This window comes from Geospiza fortis, unplaced genomic scaffold, assembly GCF_000277835.1.
Source record: "Geospiza fortis unplaced genomic scaffold, GeoFor_1.0 scaffold113, whole genome shotgun sequence".
Taxonomy (NCBI): domain Eukaryota; kingdom Metazoa; phylum Chordata; class Aves; order Passeriformes; family Thraupidae; genus Geospiza; species Geospiza fortis.
The window spans coordinates 1,901,160-1,918,234 of NW_005054429.1; the positions used below are offsets into that span (position 1 = coordinate 1,901,160).

Here is a 17,075-nt window from a genome sequence, read left to right on the forward strand (position 1 = left end):
CAGATTCCTTTTGTCCCACTTGTCTACACATACTACAGAGTTTGTAAGGGAGAAAGGTTACTGATTTTCCTTTGTCTTGAAGAGCACTTATTTTCAGAGTTGCATGCCCAATTTGGGTCTAGAATCAGAATTTGGCCTTGAAGAATGCTTCTAGAAGGGCGGTTGCTGTAGGTTTAAATTATTAATATGTATTTGCATATTACTGCTCTTTACAGCCAGCTGTTACCAACAGTGATATCATGTTTGTTAAAATTCACTGTCCGTGGGAGACATTGTGCAAATATGCAGAGAGAATGAACATCAGGATGCCTTTCAGGTATTGTGGAACCTATTTTAAGAAACCTATGATTTAGTGCTTAATATTGAAAGTTCATAACTTACTCAAGTCTAAAAGTGCAGTCTTTACTGCTCTGTAGCCAGGAGTGCTCATATTTATTTTAGTGATGTGATAGATTGAGAGGAGAAACAAATAATATGTCCTGTTCTTTTCTCATTGTTACACAATACTGTGTGTTACTTGTTTTCAAACTTGCCTTCTACATCAAACTGAACATATGTCTTTTAGAAAACAGTAGTTCACCCATTGTTTTGGATGTTCTTGGCAGTTTCAGATATTCTCCATCTAAGCTTGAGTATCCTCCATGATTTTAGGGTTTTTCTGGAGTCTTACTGAAAGGCAGGTGAAATGACAGAAAGTGTCTTCCATGTCTCCAATATAGCACATATTGTCACAATTTGAGTAAACTGAGGTCCAGTAGCTTTCTTTAGGCAGAATAATGGCCTGAACTGACTTCCTTGTCTGAATGCAAAACAAGTTCTATCATATTAGCAAATTAATATTTGTTATTAATTTGTGGGACAGGTTAATATTTTCTGCAACGACACCTAAGTCTTTAAAGAAGAAAATGTGCCTTTTCAAGTTGATTAATAATGTTCTTAGAGAGAGAGAGAAGAGCATATAGTGTGCATGAATTAAAGTGATAACTAGGTGCCAAAGTTGTGTGACCCATTGAAAATGCCCTTGCCAAGTGCTCAGTCTTTTATGCTATGGCGCTGTGGTCTCCTGCATTGGTCCTAAGACAGAAACAGTGATTATGAATCATCATTGCTCACATCTTGCTCCACATACCCAGTTCTGTGGTGAGTTTTCACATCATCCCATTAAGCCTTCAAAGGCCTTTCCATAAAAAAATGCTTTCTGTAATAGTCATCTTCCATATGTTTAAAAACAGTATTATAATGCTATTTGAGTTTATCTAGTACAAAAAATACTTGCCAGTATATTAAATATAGAAGTGTTTATCTATGGGTATACGCACATAAATAATCAAAATTGCAATTAAAAATTATTTTTTCCTCCTTTTGATACATTACTTCACAAAACTGTGTTTTAGCAATGGTTTGAATTCTTCATCATTTTAGTTACTTCATAGATCTATAGTGCTCTCAGGACAAAAAAGGCTGGCTTTTGCAGTCCTGATTTATTTGGAAGGCATTCTAAGTCATGTTTGTTTGTTATATTATTAAATGCCATGTAAATGTATTCTCTTAGTGTTTCCCCAAAGTGTACTTATTGCTGGACTGTTGCTTTTGCTTCTTTTTACCCAATTCATTTCAGTAAACCAAAAGTAGATGAAATACTAAATTTTGCAATTTCATCTTTTTTGGTAGTTTTGCTCTACAATGAAATACATATATTTGGGAAGAATTTTTTCCACCTCTACCTCCACAACAGAACTGTGAGAAATAGTAAATTGGTCAGCATTTATGTTATCTTTAAAAAGATTTTACTAGGAATGCAAATAAAATTGCAGCCTAGAACTTGTGTGACTATTTCAGTATATTTCTTGAATTTCTGTACCTTTTAAAACAGAAAACACAATTCTGTTACAAACACAAGCTGGATGTAGCAGAATTCAGGAATGGTCTGCTCTGCTTTGCCAGCAGCCTTTCTAAAGTGTCCCCTACAGGAGATGAGCAGTTCATGATAGCTTCCTTCTGTCTTTATAGAAGGCTGTACTTTAGAAACTTGCTGAGACAGAGTTCAAGTCTTCATCTTTGTTCATATTTGCCCAGATGGCTTTTTCATGGGTGCAGAAATATAAACCTGCACTCCTGTAACAACATTCTGTGACCGCACATTTTACAATTTAATTACATATTCTGTTAAGAACAATTGTGTTTGAAGTGTTGAACTTGCTTTTTTTAATGAAATGTTTCCTACCTGGATGGTGTATATTGTTTTCCTGAGGTAACCATTCAATGCACAAAGGAACCTCAAATGCTACCTTTCTCCCACAATTAGTGATTACTCAGTGAACTAGAGCATCTTCCTCCCAAAAAGTTTTAGGTCATCCTTAGGTAGATTTAAGTAGGCCTAAGGGGAGAAGAGACTTGGACTTGATGATCTTTGTGCATCCCTTCTTACTTGAGATATTCTGTAATTCTAAAAAGCAAATTATTTCTCGTAGGCTTTATCTGTTTCATCAGTGGTTTCTGACTGGTTCTAGTACAAAGTTAAAGATGACAGATAACCTTCCATGCAGTACTTCAATGCAGTATACCTGTTTGCTCTTGCAGAGTCTTGCAAAATTTTGACTTTTAGTTGTGGTCACTAAAATATACCATATGTCAATATCATATATGAATAACGCATGAAGAATTAAATTCAAACTTTTTTGTTTCATTTTGCTCAATCCAGGAATTTAAACAAAATCAACACAATCAAGAATTATTATCACACAGGTTACTTCTCTCTGTTTTTGAAAAGTAAAAATACTTTTGAGATTCACCCACACCCCAAAAATGTTTTAGCATGGTACCAAAATGTGTTGACAGATATGTAATATGTATCATATATGTAATATAGATGAAATCTCAGTGTTTCAATTGCAGAATGAAATTTTTCTAAAATTTCAATAGACAGTGTGTAGTAATCATTACTGTCTTATATATATGGCTGACTTTGCCATGCTGCTTTATTTGGAAGCATATGTACATGGTTTCAAACAGGGTTTGTGTATGCATCAAAGCTAGGTCATGACTGAGTTATGATTTTTTAACTTTCATGGGTATTTTTGTTAAGTATATGGTCTGTTAGTACAAATACAACTATTATCTGTTTCTAGAACTGAGGCAAAGCTTTAATTTTGTCTGCAAGTATCTTGCAAAGCATAATTATTATTGTTTGTATTAAATAAGTTATTTGTATCTGCAACAGCTGAACTCCATCTGGGCAAAACAGCTAAGGGTAAATAAGGGTTTTGTTAAAAAAAAGTCTGAAAACCCTTTAATGCCCTTCATTGCTTCATTTACAGTCCTGCCTAGCAGTGCTAAGTGTCAGGCTGCCAACAGTCTGCAGATTGGTGGATACATAATTTTCAGGTGGCCGCATATTTTCCAGGCAAGGAGTCTTTCACCCTCTTTTTAAGGTATTAATTTCAGTGGATCTTCAATGTAAGTAATGTAATTTAATAAATCTCACATACTGCCCAGATGTGCAGTTGCAGATCTTATTAACTCCCGAGGAATCTGCAATATCAAGGCTTTTTTGTGGTTGAAATGTGATGTGAAATTAAAGGAGGAGGCCAGAAAAAAAGCCTGAAACTAGATGCGGGAAATATAACCATGTAGCAAATATGTCTCCATTTGGTTTCAAAATAACTGTTCTCAGCAGACTCTACTGGGAATTTCTGGTCTTGTTTCTCTCATTGGTGAAGGGTGGAGAGAAAAGAACTGTTAAGTGACTTATTGATCAGTTATTGTTATTGTCAGTAGCTACAAATATGTTATTTTAGAACAAACTTGAAAAAATGTGAAACTATGTTATTGTAATGACATATTCTATTTCACTTGCCTTTTTAAAGTGTTTTTTCATGTTTTTGTCTATGAAAATGCATGTTTTAAAATGTCTAGCATTCTTTTGTAACATATATGTCCCTTTAAACTGTCTCCTACTTGATTAATCTCAGCTGATTTTTTGCTGTTCTTTCAGGAAAAAATGTTATTACACTGACTGGAGGAGCAAAACCATGGGCAGGTTGGTGGGTGATGTGTAGCTTCTAATTTTGTCAGATAGTCACCCTGCTAAAGAAAACCCATTTGCAGTTGTAAATTTATCTGTGAAACTTGGAAAATTAGATTATTTTCCTGAAAACTCAAAATATGTCAGCTCAAAATGCTAAAATACTCATCTGCAACAAGGTGCAGTTCTTTAAAGCCTTGCCGGTTGTCATTTTAGAAATGTAAAAATGTTTATGCCAGGGAAACAAACAAAAAGGAGACCTTATCTTTTCAGTGAGGATTTAATACTGGATCTATTTTTGCCCTTATATCTGCTGACACCAAGGCATACCTCTTTAGCATGAAGGATGCTTTTGAGTGTGTGTCTCAGATTCTGGCAGTCAGCTACTTCCTTAGGTACGCAAACGTGCTTTTTCTCCTGTATGTCCTCATGATCAGGAACAAATTAATGCCGCATGCTGAAGGCTACTTTGAATTTTTGTTTGCTAGCTGAGAGAGTAACTTGCAAAATTCACTTGTAGCTAGCTGCTGTTGCTTTTGGTGTTTTTGTCAACCAGAAGGAGGGTACAAGAGGCCGTAGGGGCAGGGGAAAGGAGCCTGGGAGTGCTAGGGTGTGAGAATGGGGGACACTGAGCTGTAGTTACTCCCCATTCCTTTAGTCAGACACAATGATGTCTTGTAAATCCTAATCCCCAGCAGAAAAGATACCTGGAAATATTTCATGTGAGGGAAGTCTCCTGAAAGAGTTCCCTGTCACAGGTTTTCTTGAGATAGATCTTGAAATGAGATCACTTTTGATTTAGGTTCTCTTATTGTCACTTTAGATGGTAAAGAGCTCTCATTTCTCTGGAGCAATTTAGGGAGTCTCATGATAACAGTTTCCAAGGCGATCACCTAACAACAGCAGAATGTTGAATGGTAAAGTGAGAAAACTTTAAACATATGAGCTGATAACATATGTTGAAGTAAACCAATTTAAGCATAGATTTACAACTGTGTTTTGTCCTCTTCCCAGTTCCCATGCTAGGTCCATTTTGGCATGCAATATGAAAAGTCTAAGTGAAATGCTTGCAATAAAAGGCAGAATCAACAAGCTTTACTTCAAAATTGTCTTGTTTCATCTATAATCCATCTGGTGGGTCCTGGATATTACATAAATTTTGTTTTCCTTATTTAGAAGGACAGACGTCTGAAAGATGCAACTGAAATTGCACAGTACCTGTGAATTGAGTAATAAGTAATTTCCATGCCAGATTGATTTTGTATTTGAGATAAATGCTTTTACTTGTGATTTACTTCGTGAGAATTTGGATATGAATATTTTATGCATATATTTTCTTTATAAAATTCACTTTATAAAATTCAGTGCATGGAGGAATTGTGTGGAACAAAAGAAATACAGAAAGAAGCTATATTTAAAGTTGAAAGCTAACTCTAAAATTGCTGACATACACATCACATGCATACTTTTACTTTTTTTTATTGTTTTACAATAACAACTGTCATTGTTACCTTGCATCTTGCAACTTTTCAAACTTTCCTGCTTCTCTGTAATTTATTTAATCTCTTGTTAAAATTTCTAAGTTAAATAGAGTTTATATGAGCTACAGTGAAGAACTATATTAAAATTCTTGTATATCAAAATATTAAGTTTATAAAGTTTCTATGATTCAAGAATACAAAGTATTCTAGTATAATTCTAGTATATTAGACCTGCTGTGACATGTACACTTCTCTAACTTTATTGACATGGTTATATGATAGGTAGATATGTATCTATAAATGCTCTTTAAAAGGCCTGCAAAAGATTATTAGGTGCATTAATGAAAGGAAAAGAAAAATTTAATACTTAATTTCTTTTATGTGGTATCTATGTGGTCTCTCTATTTATTTACACACCTTTAAAAAGCCCTTAACATTGTATTTAATTCTATGAAGCTTGATTTCTGTCCATAGAATCACACTTATAAATCTATCATATTAATTATGAGCAATATTTGGAAAGCCTTGTTCTTTTCAAAGGAAAGAAATATACCTATAAATAGGGTAGGTATCAAAAATTGTCTGAACTCTCAGATTGAAGACTGAATAATCTAATAAAACTGTCTTGTAATTGCCACGTTGGACCTGCTGATTCCATGCTGGTAAAGGATGGCATCAAGGAAAAGAAAATGCAGATATAGTTGTCGTAGTATGCAGCTGCACTCTGCTCACTGAAATGTTAAAATCACTTAATATTTCTAAAGATAGAGAACTAAAAATGACTTTGTCCAGCACCTGACCCGCAGTTAGTTTGCTTTGCGAAAGGACTTAAAATCTTTGGGATTTCAGTCTGCACACTGAAGTGAAATTGTTGATATCATTCCAGTAAACAAAGGTGTGATAATTTTCTTTTTTTAGTGATGATTGTGTCTTTATGTTGAATCTGTCAACCCTGATGTGTTTCCCATTACATGGAAACACACCAAGCCCAGCTAACTTGGTGGCATGTAGCTGACACTTGTGGCCAGTCTCAAGAGACACAAACACCAAGCAAACTACTAGGTGATTGTTGCTGTCAAAGCTGCCTAACGTGGCTGCTGAAGCTGCTTAATTCTGGTATCTCATTCCATGAGTTTAATCAGAGAATGCTAAAATCATCTCTATGTACTGTGTTCCTTTGCATTGCAGTCTATCGAGAAAACATAATCTGCAAGGATTTTTGGGTGAACTTGTTCTGTAAAAAAGCTAACCAACCAAATAAATCAGAAGGGTAGAACTGAGAATGGGAGTTGAGCAAAACTGAAATTACAAGTGTCTTCATAAAAAATTAAGTTGTATAGCTAAGGATGAAATGCACGTGCATTTCAGAGTGCTGTCCCTTGGTCTGAGGTGTTCCTGTAGCACCAGCTGGAGTGGTTTCAGTGAAAGCATACCTGAAGCAGTATCCCATAACATTGCAGCACCATTCCACTGGGACATTTTTTATCTCCTTGCCTGAGCTACTGACTTCCCCAGAGCAGCTCTCTCTGCTTTTGCTGTAGCTAAATAGGCTACATTGAACAGATTAAGTCAGGAATCTGTTTAAACTGCTACTTTAAACCTAGAAAGCCACTCTGAGTAAAAATGCTAATACTTAGTCCTATGATTTAGGCAAAAATTTGTATTTAAAGGCAAGCTCCATGGAAATTCAGTTTCTTCTTCAACAGTAAAATAGCATAAGAAAAATGTCTCTCTTGGATCATTTTTATATATTTCTCAGTTGCAATATCCTGTGCTATCTAGTACTAAAGGCATTACATTTTTTTTCTCAGAAGAGAAACTGCAACTGCAATGGGGACACAAGGATTAATTTATTCCAATGCTGCTTTTCATGTTAAAAGAAGCAGTCATAAATTTTAAACAAGAGCTGTCTTTTTTAACATAATATTTATGAACTTTTTTCTAGATTTTTGTATGGGAGAAGTGATCAAGACTTTTCCCATAACCAATTTTAAAATACTTCCATAATGAAAAAATCTGAAACTAGATGCATTGTTTTTATCTTCTTCCTGATGCATCTGCATATTTTCCTCATTAAAAAAGAATTCTGGATTTTGACTAAAAAGTCAGCAAGTGTACAACAGAAAAAAGGGTTCAGGAGAGTAAAGGGGCAACTGCACTTATGTAAACTGAGCTAAGAAAGCTTCTGCTGGAACTAATAAAGATAATCAACTCACTAAGGTATTATTAAGGAGACACTTAAAGAATCCACCTGCCTGTGAACTGTGTCCTGTGTTCCAATTTCATGAACATATTCTGTTCTTTGGCTTATAGTGGTTGGTGTTGAAACAAGTGGTGTCCCTCAAGTGCAGTATCAGTTCTAACACAATGTGCACCAATATCTTGCAATACATAGCAAGAAGAAAATTTTGAGAATTTTAAATATAACTGTAAAATCCTTCTCCCACATTTGGCTGAAATTTCTATCTGATACTGTGTGAAATAGGGGTTTTCTGGTTTTGCCAATATTGATAATAAGAAGTATATTTTCATAAGGATTACTTTGTTGCATGAGAGCAATTTTTACCACATCATCACTTATTAGTGTTTACTAGGAACATTATGAAAATAGGTGCATTCACATTATGAAGTATTATTAACATTATGAAATGTAACTTTTTATTATGGGCATGATGAAATGTGTAGCTGTGCTTCTGCTTAGCACAGGCAATGAAGTATTCACCTCGGAGAAAAAAAATTATTGCTTAGCTTTACACTTCTTGTGGATGTAAAATATATATGCTTTATATATCATGAATACATATTCATTGAGTAGAACCTGAATTCCACCGAAAAAATACTATTTGGGGAATGTTTTTCTCAAATTTAGCCTTTTTCTGAATTTCTGATGTGCTTATTGTGTCATGATATAGCACATTTATTTTGAGATCTACTTCTTAAATAACCATGTTGCATTGCAATTGAGTATGAAAAGGTATAGGTGAGCAAAGACGGAAAAATTAAAGTGAGCATTTGCTCACTTAAAAAATTACCCGCACTTGACTGGATTTACACATGTATGAACGATGTCCTGAGACATCATTAAGGCAACGTGCCAGTAGAGAAAAAAAAACATTTATGTTGCCAGTATGTAATTTAATTGAAGATACAGCATTGATGTTTTGTTTGTGTTTTGTACTATCAATTTTTAGGAATTTGGAGGAAGCCATATTTAGGGGTTTTCTTGTCTAAATACTGTATAACCATTTTAGTGTAACATGTCCTTTATTTTATTTGATATTTAGGTATACTGTTTCATAAAGCAATATCAGCTCTTGGATTTTTAAGAAAATTTTGCAGGGGAAAACTTTTTTTTGCAATCAGAAAACCATAATCTGATCCTTAGCACTCTCAAATGTACTTAAAAATTTTATTGATTTTAGTGTCCACATTGCCAGGCAAGAGTGTGGGGAGGAGTTTCACTTGCTTTGTTCAGTGCAGCTAGGTATGTTCTTGGCTAAAGCATGAGCATTTACAGTTCTGCCAGATGAACTATTTTGGAAAATTAATTTCTGCAGACTCAATACCACAGTCCCATTTTGAGCCATAATCCCACTAATTTTTAGGATGAGTTTTACTCAAGTAAAGTGTTCAAGATGGATTCCAAATAAATATTGTTCATTTTGCATTTTGACTCTTTATTTTCTTTTGTTTGCTTAACATGGAAGTTTCCTGCTTTCATTTAATTTCATTTCTAGTATGATGTCAATAAATATGCAGTGCTGGTGATAGAAATGACAAGGAATTGAGAGCATGTCAATCTGACTTCTTCTTGTCTCAGTTTGCAGAGGAATATTAGAGAGCTGAAAAGCTGGTTGCCCAGAAATCCTATGAAGCTGGATAAGGAGGCCCTGCCTGATCTGGAGGAGACAGATTGCTACACAGCCCCCTTCAGCCATGCTCGCATCCACCAGTGAGTGCTGGGGTGGGCAGGCAGTGCCATGCACTGCAAGGGTTTCTGTTCCTCACTTCTGAGCAAAGGCCAGAGAGGGAGCTGCTGACAGATGGTCACTGGCAATACCAAGTATCATATTTGATTTTATTCTCTTCAAGTGAAAATCTGCTCTTTGTTGCTTGCTACTTGATGGTCACTCAGTAACATAATCTGAAATTTGATGGAAAGATGAATGTTGCTATTTTAGTTTAGAAGTTGTTTGGTTTTTTGTTCCTTTACATTGCAAAATGCAAATACTTGCTCAAGTTTTCTGTGCTTATTACTTTACATAGGCAAAAACCTGTTGAGATTTGAAACACCAGAAGCAAGCTAAGACCAGTGATGATTTTCTTTTTCTCTCTTACCAGATCTGCATTTAGAAAGATCTATTGCCTCTGAAAATACAAATATATATAAAATGAAACTATATGTTCAAATCAGCATGTGTTCAAATCAGCATGCTGACAATGCTGTATTTAAAATGTGACATAAGTTTTTTTCAGTACCTAAAAAGTTAGGTTTTAAAATTCAGTTTGTTAATTTTAAAGTTATTTTGTGATAACTATTTTAGGAGAGAAAAATTAATTTAAGGTAGAAATATGAATTAGGATAAACAGAATTTTTCCACTCAGTAAAGAACCTAAATGGTAGTGAACTGACTTTACCCCAGAAAAACAGAGTAATTGCATTATAGTCTCAATTTTTTTTCCCCAGTAATTTACCATACTGCACTGGATCAATCCCCTGGTTTTGGTGTTTTTTTCTCAATCAGCTCAGCTGATGTAATGAATTGTAGTAGCATCACTTTTGGCACAGCTGAGCAGGAAGAAGCCCCTGCATATCAGATGTCTCATGTCCAGAATGGAGCCATCTGGCCAAGACTGCTTTACTTGGCTCCATCCTGGGATCCTCTAAGGGAAATTGGTTGTGGAGTTGCTTCCCAAGTCTCCAGTGCGTGGATTTTTTTCTTTTTTCAATAGTAATTTTGGTGGTTCCACTGCACAGACAGCTGTCAATTCATAAGTAATTTGAATTTAAGCCCACCGCTGTTACTCAAGATCTTTATTTAATTAATTATATCCAGAACAGAAATTAACTAGATAGTAGGATATTTTTGGTTTAATCTCTGATAAGGATAACTTCATTGGACCTGCTGTAACGGTGTATAACCTTATGTCTGAGGAATGTAAACATCCACTAAATCATTGTAAAAAGAAAACACTTGAACAACTATGTTTCAGCATGTGTGCATTGTTATGAATATTAAGACATTCATTATTTTAATAGCTTTACGATAAACAACAAAGACAGCTTCTTCAGCAATTCCACAAGAAGTAGAATTGTGCATCATGTGCTACAGAGAACCAAGTATGAAGATGGAAAATCCAAAATGGGTGAGAATGCTGTATTTTTTACCTAACCCAAAGCTATAAAATTGTTAATCTTTTATTGCCTGGAAAAATACTATTTGAATAAACTCAATTTTTTTCCTATTCTTGAAATCTTTTCTTTCACACAGTAACAGAGTTGAAACAATGTCCCATCATTTTCTACCTAAATATCTCTGAAAATTTGCAATATTTTTCACTTAATTACTCATTCATTAAAATAAAATAGAGAGATTATTGTAACTTTACATTATTGAGAACCACGCTGAGGTTTACATCTACCTCAGAAAGCTGACAGTGTTTTCAGGGACTGATTGTAGTATTTCAGCTACTGTCCATCAGTTTCAGTCCAGTAGAATCAATCTGTGCTGCACTTGATTTATTTGAGGTGTCTGTGTAGCTCAGAGACAGCTGATCTAAGATTGAATTTGCTTTATATCAACACTCATAATAAAGCGTTAGTTTTAGAAGGTCTAACTACACATTTTCATTTTCAATGACCAGGGAATGTATGCATGATTTTCTATATTTTCTGCAGGAATTAAATTAAAGATTTAATATGCAGAGGCTTGGATGACTCCAATTACAGAAAACTGTTGCTTGAGTTTCTGAGCAAAAGCAGTAGTAAGAAAACCAGGAAGAATAAGTGTTCATATCTAGCACCTTTGAAGTTGATGGTGGGAAATTTCATTATAAGATTAGTGTTTAGTATAATTTGTATATGTGAAGAGGCAAATCTGTATTCCACCATACCTGTTTCTTGGGGAAACTTTTGGCTACAGATTTGCACTTAAAGGCTATTGAATCTTTTTGTTGTACCTATTAATGGTTATTTTTTTCAAATTTTATAATGGGCTGTGCCTAGTACAACAAATCTGGTTTTAGGAAGACTCTAGGAACTGATCCAAAATGCGGTAGTCAGTCTGGCACAGAGCACTGCTCTGATTTGAAATTGTCAGCTGGCTTATATTTAAAAATAACAGGTTTTAGCTGGTAGCTAAATAGCTACCTGATAGCTTTTAACCCTGCAGGAGTTTCACTACCTCAGGGATTGTCTATCCATACCACTCTATCCGATCATCTGGTCACCCATAAAATCTGAATTATATGCTCTGATGAATACAGTGTGAATGGAACTATTTTCTCACAATCAATCTAGTACAAGCACTCAACCCTGAGAGAAGGTTTTCAGGCTTTGGTACTTTGGCAAGTTGCTCTCTAGTTTGACAGAGCCAGAAATCTGAAAGCATCAGCAGTACCTGCTGAAGTAGTTGGTGGGGTTATTGATTGTCATCTTCAGCAGCATTCTTATCATTTAATACTCAGTTACATTCTCCAAATGTGACTTGAAAAATGTGTATGAAAAATTTATCAGAACTAATGCTTTTTTGGTTTTTTTAGGTATTAATAGGTTATTAAATAATGGAACATATGAAGCAGCATTTCCACCACATGAGGTAACCTGGTTAATTTGATTCTTAGTTTCATATTTAGATTGAAGCTTCCTCTAGTGGTTTGGGATCTTACTTTAATTCTGTCCTGCAAACTTTTAATTTCATATTGTAATTTGTTGATGCTTCTTTTATTTATAGCTTTTACTTTGATATTGGCTTTTAAAATTTTCTGTATTTGGATAATTTGGATATTATAATGACATCCTGGAACATTTTCTGGTTTGACTAGGATATTATAATTATTTTCTGATTTTTATGAACTGTACATTGCCTGTTGAGTTCTTAAGGAGAGTATCAGTTGTTCCAAATTGTTCCAATTAGTTTTATTAAATTATTTTTGCTTGCCATCTACAAAAGGATTTGTTTTTCTAATAGCTTGGCCACTTAATCACAGTTAGGGAGACTGCTTAATTATTTCCTGTTTAGTATTTTCAGAATACTTCTGGATAATTTCTAATATGCACTGAGACTGACTGTTATTTAGAGATGGTTCTCAAAAAGACTATTCAGGCTGTTGAAGGAGCTGGATTTGGTTTTTATTGTTTTACTCGCGTTTCCCTGTTTAGTTAAGTGTCTGCAGATGTCCATTGGGGAAGTCTTCATAGTAAGTAAAAACAGGGGAGTTGTGGAATCCTCAGGATCTTTCCCCCTCAGGGAAATCCCCAGGGCTCTCTCCTGGAGAGACTTACCGTAGAGTCTCTCTACACCTGGGCGGAGGGAAAAGACTTCCCCATGGAGTCTTGCACAACACTGATCCATGCCAGTTCCTTTCCCCATTTGTCCCAACTTCCCCTGGTTTCTTCTTTCCCTGTTTCCTCACTGGCTGTGGTCACCCCCTTCTTCCCTTGGTACCACCCCCATAGGCCCCCCATAAAAGCCTTGTGCAGAGCACATGGTTGGTCTTTTGTCCCTGGTTCCCCTTCGGCGTGCTGAAATAAACCTCACTGGAACTGACCCTACAGAAGGCCCTCCTGCCTCTCTTGGCTGGGCCAGCTGTGGTGAGTGTGGGATGTGGACTTGGCTGCCTTGCCTGAATGCTCACCCAAGCAGCTTTTCCACAGGAGATGCTCTTTGGGAAATGAGATAGAAGTAGCAGCAACCACCATCTAAACCTCGTGCTGCTTCACTTGACAGTGCTTTTTCCAGTAGTTTAAAACTTTACTGAAGACTGGAAACCCACCAAATGAGCTAAAAACCTGTGTTTGACTTAGAGGGTTTTGAGAAAACCCTCTTATGTTGAAAAGAAGAAGCAAGCCACATATCTTCAGTCTCTGAAATGCTCTCAGGTGTCACAGACATATTTTCTGAAAAGTCTTTTCACTGGGATCTTTTCTCCTGAGGAGCAGGGAAGCTTCAGCTTCTCCATGTTTTGCTACTTTGGAATGTGATTTGGAGAATTGTTTACCCAGCATGTGAAATTGTTTTTACTTGATGACCAATGACGGCCAGCTGTGTTGAGGCTGTGAGCAGTCACAAGATTTTATTATTAATTCTTTTCTAGCCTTCTGATGTATGCTTTCTCTTTCTTTAGTATAGTTTTAGTATATAATTTTCTTTTAATATAATATAATAAAATAATAAATCAGGCTTCTGAAACATGGAGTTAAGATTCTCATCTCTTCCCTTGTTGGGGTTTTCTGCAAATTCCACACTCAGGAACATGGTGGTTGCAGCTCTGAACTCTGGGTGTTTCAGCTGAATATTGTGACTTGGTTTAGTGTTTCAAAGACTTTACAAATGGCTGAGAGTAATTTTTTAATTATTAAATACTTTAGTTTTAATAATTAATTACTAGGAATTCAGGGAAGGAGTATTTTAGATAAATAATGTAGCATCATTGTTAATGCTTCAGCTGTGCTTTACTGACTTCAGGGAAAAGCTGGCTGTACTACCATAAAAGCCTGTGAAGCTTTCTCTGGCATCAAAGCCATACTGTCATATCCGTTTTACATGTTCCTTTGTTAGGGCATAAGCTACTGTTTCCACATCTCAGTTAAAATTTGTGAAATCATAGTTTAAAGCCACTCTTACCTTAATTGCTCCTTGGATGATGCTAAGGACTAGTGCTGGAATACTCTATTTTTTTTTCTTTTCCACATGAACAAATAAGACTGAAAATTCACTCCCAGTGGGAATGCTGAGTTTAACTCTTTTATGGGAAGCAGTGCAGAAAGAATCAGGAAAAAAAAAAAGAAGACATCTAATTCTGGGTAGTGCTTTGCAGTCATTTATCCAGCCTGCTGTGAGAATAAGTTGATGTGCTCTTCCTGGATGTTCCTAGATGCTGCTAAGGTCACACTAAATGTTGGAATCTTTGGTATGCTGCTCTGCTGACTGTAAGGAGAAGGGAGTAGACTTGGACTTTTTGCTATGTTTAGCTTTGGTTTTAACTCATTCTTAAGTCAGAGAATCAGCAGATTACAACAAGTTGATGTGTTCTTTGAACTTCGAGGAGTGCTCAAGATTTCAAATACCTGATAAAAATCTAAATGGCTTAGTTACTTGCATCTGCCAGGGTCAAGAATCTGTCTGATCGCTAACTGAGGTGGGCGCTGGAGAACTCTGCTCTCCTCACAAGAGAATTACTTGGCTCACTTGCAGTCAACAATTGATGAAATATTTTATTTTCCACTGCTGAGTGATGGAAGTTTTTTGGGGAAAAAGTTCAGCTAAGGGATATGTCCTGCCTCAGAATTGGAGCAAAATTACAAATGCCAGAGATTGTGCTCGAGATTATTCCAGTAAATGTGTGTGATACCTTTTGACTGCCAAGCATGAGGCTATTCTTTTAGTCTGTTAAGTGTTCTGTAAATGTCAGACATGGCCTGGAAGGACTCCTTTTGGATCAGACTGACTGTTTTGCTTTTAATGCCTTGAGAGTCCTATGTAGCTTCAAAATAATGCCAATTCTGTTTCCTTCATCTTAGAAAGTATGTACCACAGAAAGAATATATTTTTCTATACCTTCAACAAGAGTGAAAGAAAGTGATAGAAAATGTCTAGGAGAAGAGAGCTGACATACTAGAAAATTCCTAGAATTTTATAGAAGAAATAAAAATACACCACAAGCATTTCTTGAAAAATTTAAATAGGCAGAAGCATACAAGTAGGCATCTATTAGTAAAATAAAACCAGAGCTGAGTACTTACTTAAAGTGTTGTATTAATATGTTTCAGTCATTAATTATTAGAGAAACTGGCCATTTCAGGAGTGCATGTAACCCTGCCTCTTATGTCAGGCTTACCTTAGCTCCTGATGACAAGTTCCAGATATGCCCACAATAAGAGACCTATTTATTAAATATAAAGAACATTTCTATTAAAATTATAATCAAAAATACCTAAGAAATGTATACATTTTCCATAGTGCCTGGTAATGTACTTACATTTCTTTGTGGTTTTTTTCAGGGAAGCCACAAAAGCAGGCATCCCATCAAAACACATGGAGCACAGAACCACAGACACCTCTTGTATGAGCGCTGGGCACGATGGGGAATGTGGTACAAATACCAACCTCTTGATTTAATCAGGTATTAGTACTTTGAAGATTTTCTCTGGTACAAAAAGCCTGGCAACAGTGTGCTAACTATATTCATAAATTCCTTGTGCTTTCCTATAACATTTAGATATTCCCTATTATTGGGTAAGGCTGGAGTTCTTGAAGTTGCTTATTTTGGGTGGTCTTTTGGAGGTTAATTTCAAATGAGTCTGGTTAAAGAACATGTAGTTCCAACTGCTCAAGATTTTCAGTGTGAAACTTAAAATACAAACCCATAATGTGGTCTGCTGATGAGACACACTTGCCCCTTTTGAGAGCACCTTTGAAAGCAGACTCTTATCCACATGGACAGTCAGAGTTACCAGATGCAGAGGACTTAAAATGCAATCCAATTTTACCTTTTCCATGTGTGTTTAAATAACTCTTATTTATGTGTCTTAGACTCAGTGTCATAGGTTACCAAACGTAAAATAGAGAAATACATATAATTTAAGTTAAATAATGATGATGTTTGGGTTTCACAGTTTCCTCCTCTGACATTGAATACCAGTAATTAATTTTCCTTGCTGTAAGTTTTTATTCCTGATCTGAGTCATAACTGGTTATTGGTGGAGCTAAGCATGTGCCATGGGACAACTTTGTGCTGTGTCATCCTTCATTGACTTTCTGATCACTGCTATTTCATGTGTTCTGGCAGTTGATACCCAAGTTTTGAAGAATTAAAGTTGAGTCTTCAGCTTGTGTTTTTAGAGCATTGTTTTCACTAATAGTAATTGGAAATATGTCATATTATCTATGTATGATTATCTATCATAAATGCTTTTTAAAATGGAATACTTAGGTCATACTAACTTACTTTAGCCCTTTCCAGATTTTTTGTGTCAGTGTACATCCATCTCTCTGTCTGTCCTGCATTTAATAATGTCGCTACTAGTCCATCTACTTAGTCATTGCAAGAACATGACAATTACAGAGGCACTACAAGTATATCCTTGTTCTCATAAATCTGCAGTTAGTGTCAGTAAAATATTATGCTCGCCTGAAAAAAACCTGTTTGGTAAAGTGACAATTTTGCCAGAAACTTGTAATGATAGTTCCTTGTTAGAATTATTCTACTACTGTGACAGTAGAGATAGATAGAGGTCACCATAAAATTTAGTTTTAAACAATATATGTGTTTCCTTTTCATGTAGGCGATACTTTGGTGAAAAAATTGGACTGTATTTTGCCTGGCTGGGATGGGATCCTGGAATGCTT

The 17,075-nt window shown here is 35.6% G+C and overlaps 1 protein-coding gene across 1 annotated transcript in view; it reads left to right on the forward strand.

Moving 5' to 3' along the window:
- The window catches only part of ANO3 (anoctamin 3), a 112,072-nt gene that overhangs the window by 63,231 nt on the left and 31,766 nt on the right, over positions 1 to 17,075 (forward strand). The window contains 7 exon segments of the mRNA XM_031061879.1: positions 216 to 316; positions 3,995 to 4,039; positions 9,326 to 9,457; positions 10,766 to 10,872; positions 12,268 to 12,323; positions 15,728 to 15,849; positions 17,012 to 17,075. Coding sequence (XP_030917739.1) covers positions 216 to 316; positions 3,995 to 4,039; positions 9,326 to 9,457; positions 10,766 to 10,872; positions 12,268 to 12,323; positions 15,728 to 15,849; positions 17,012 to 17,075 — 627 coding nt within the window.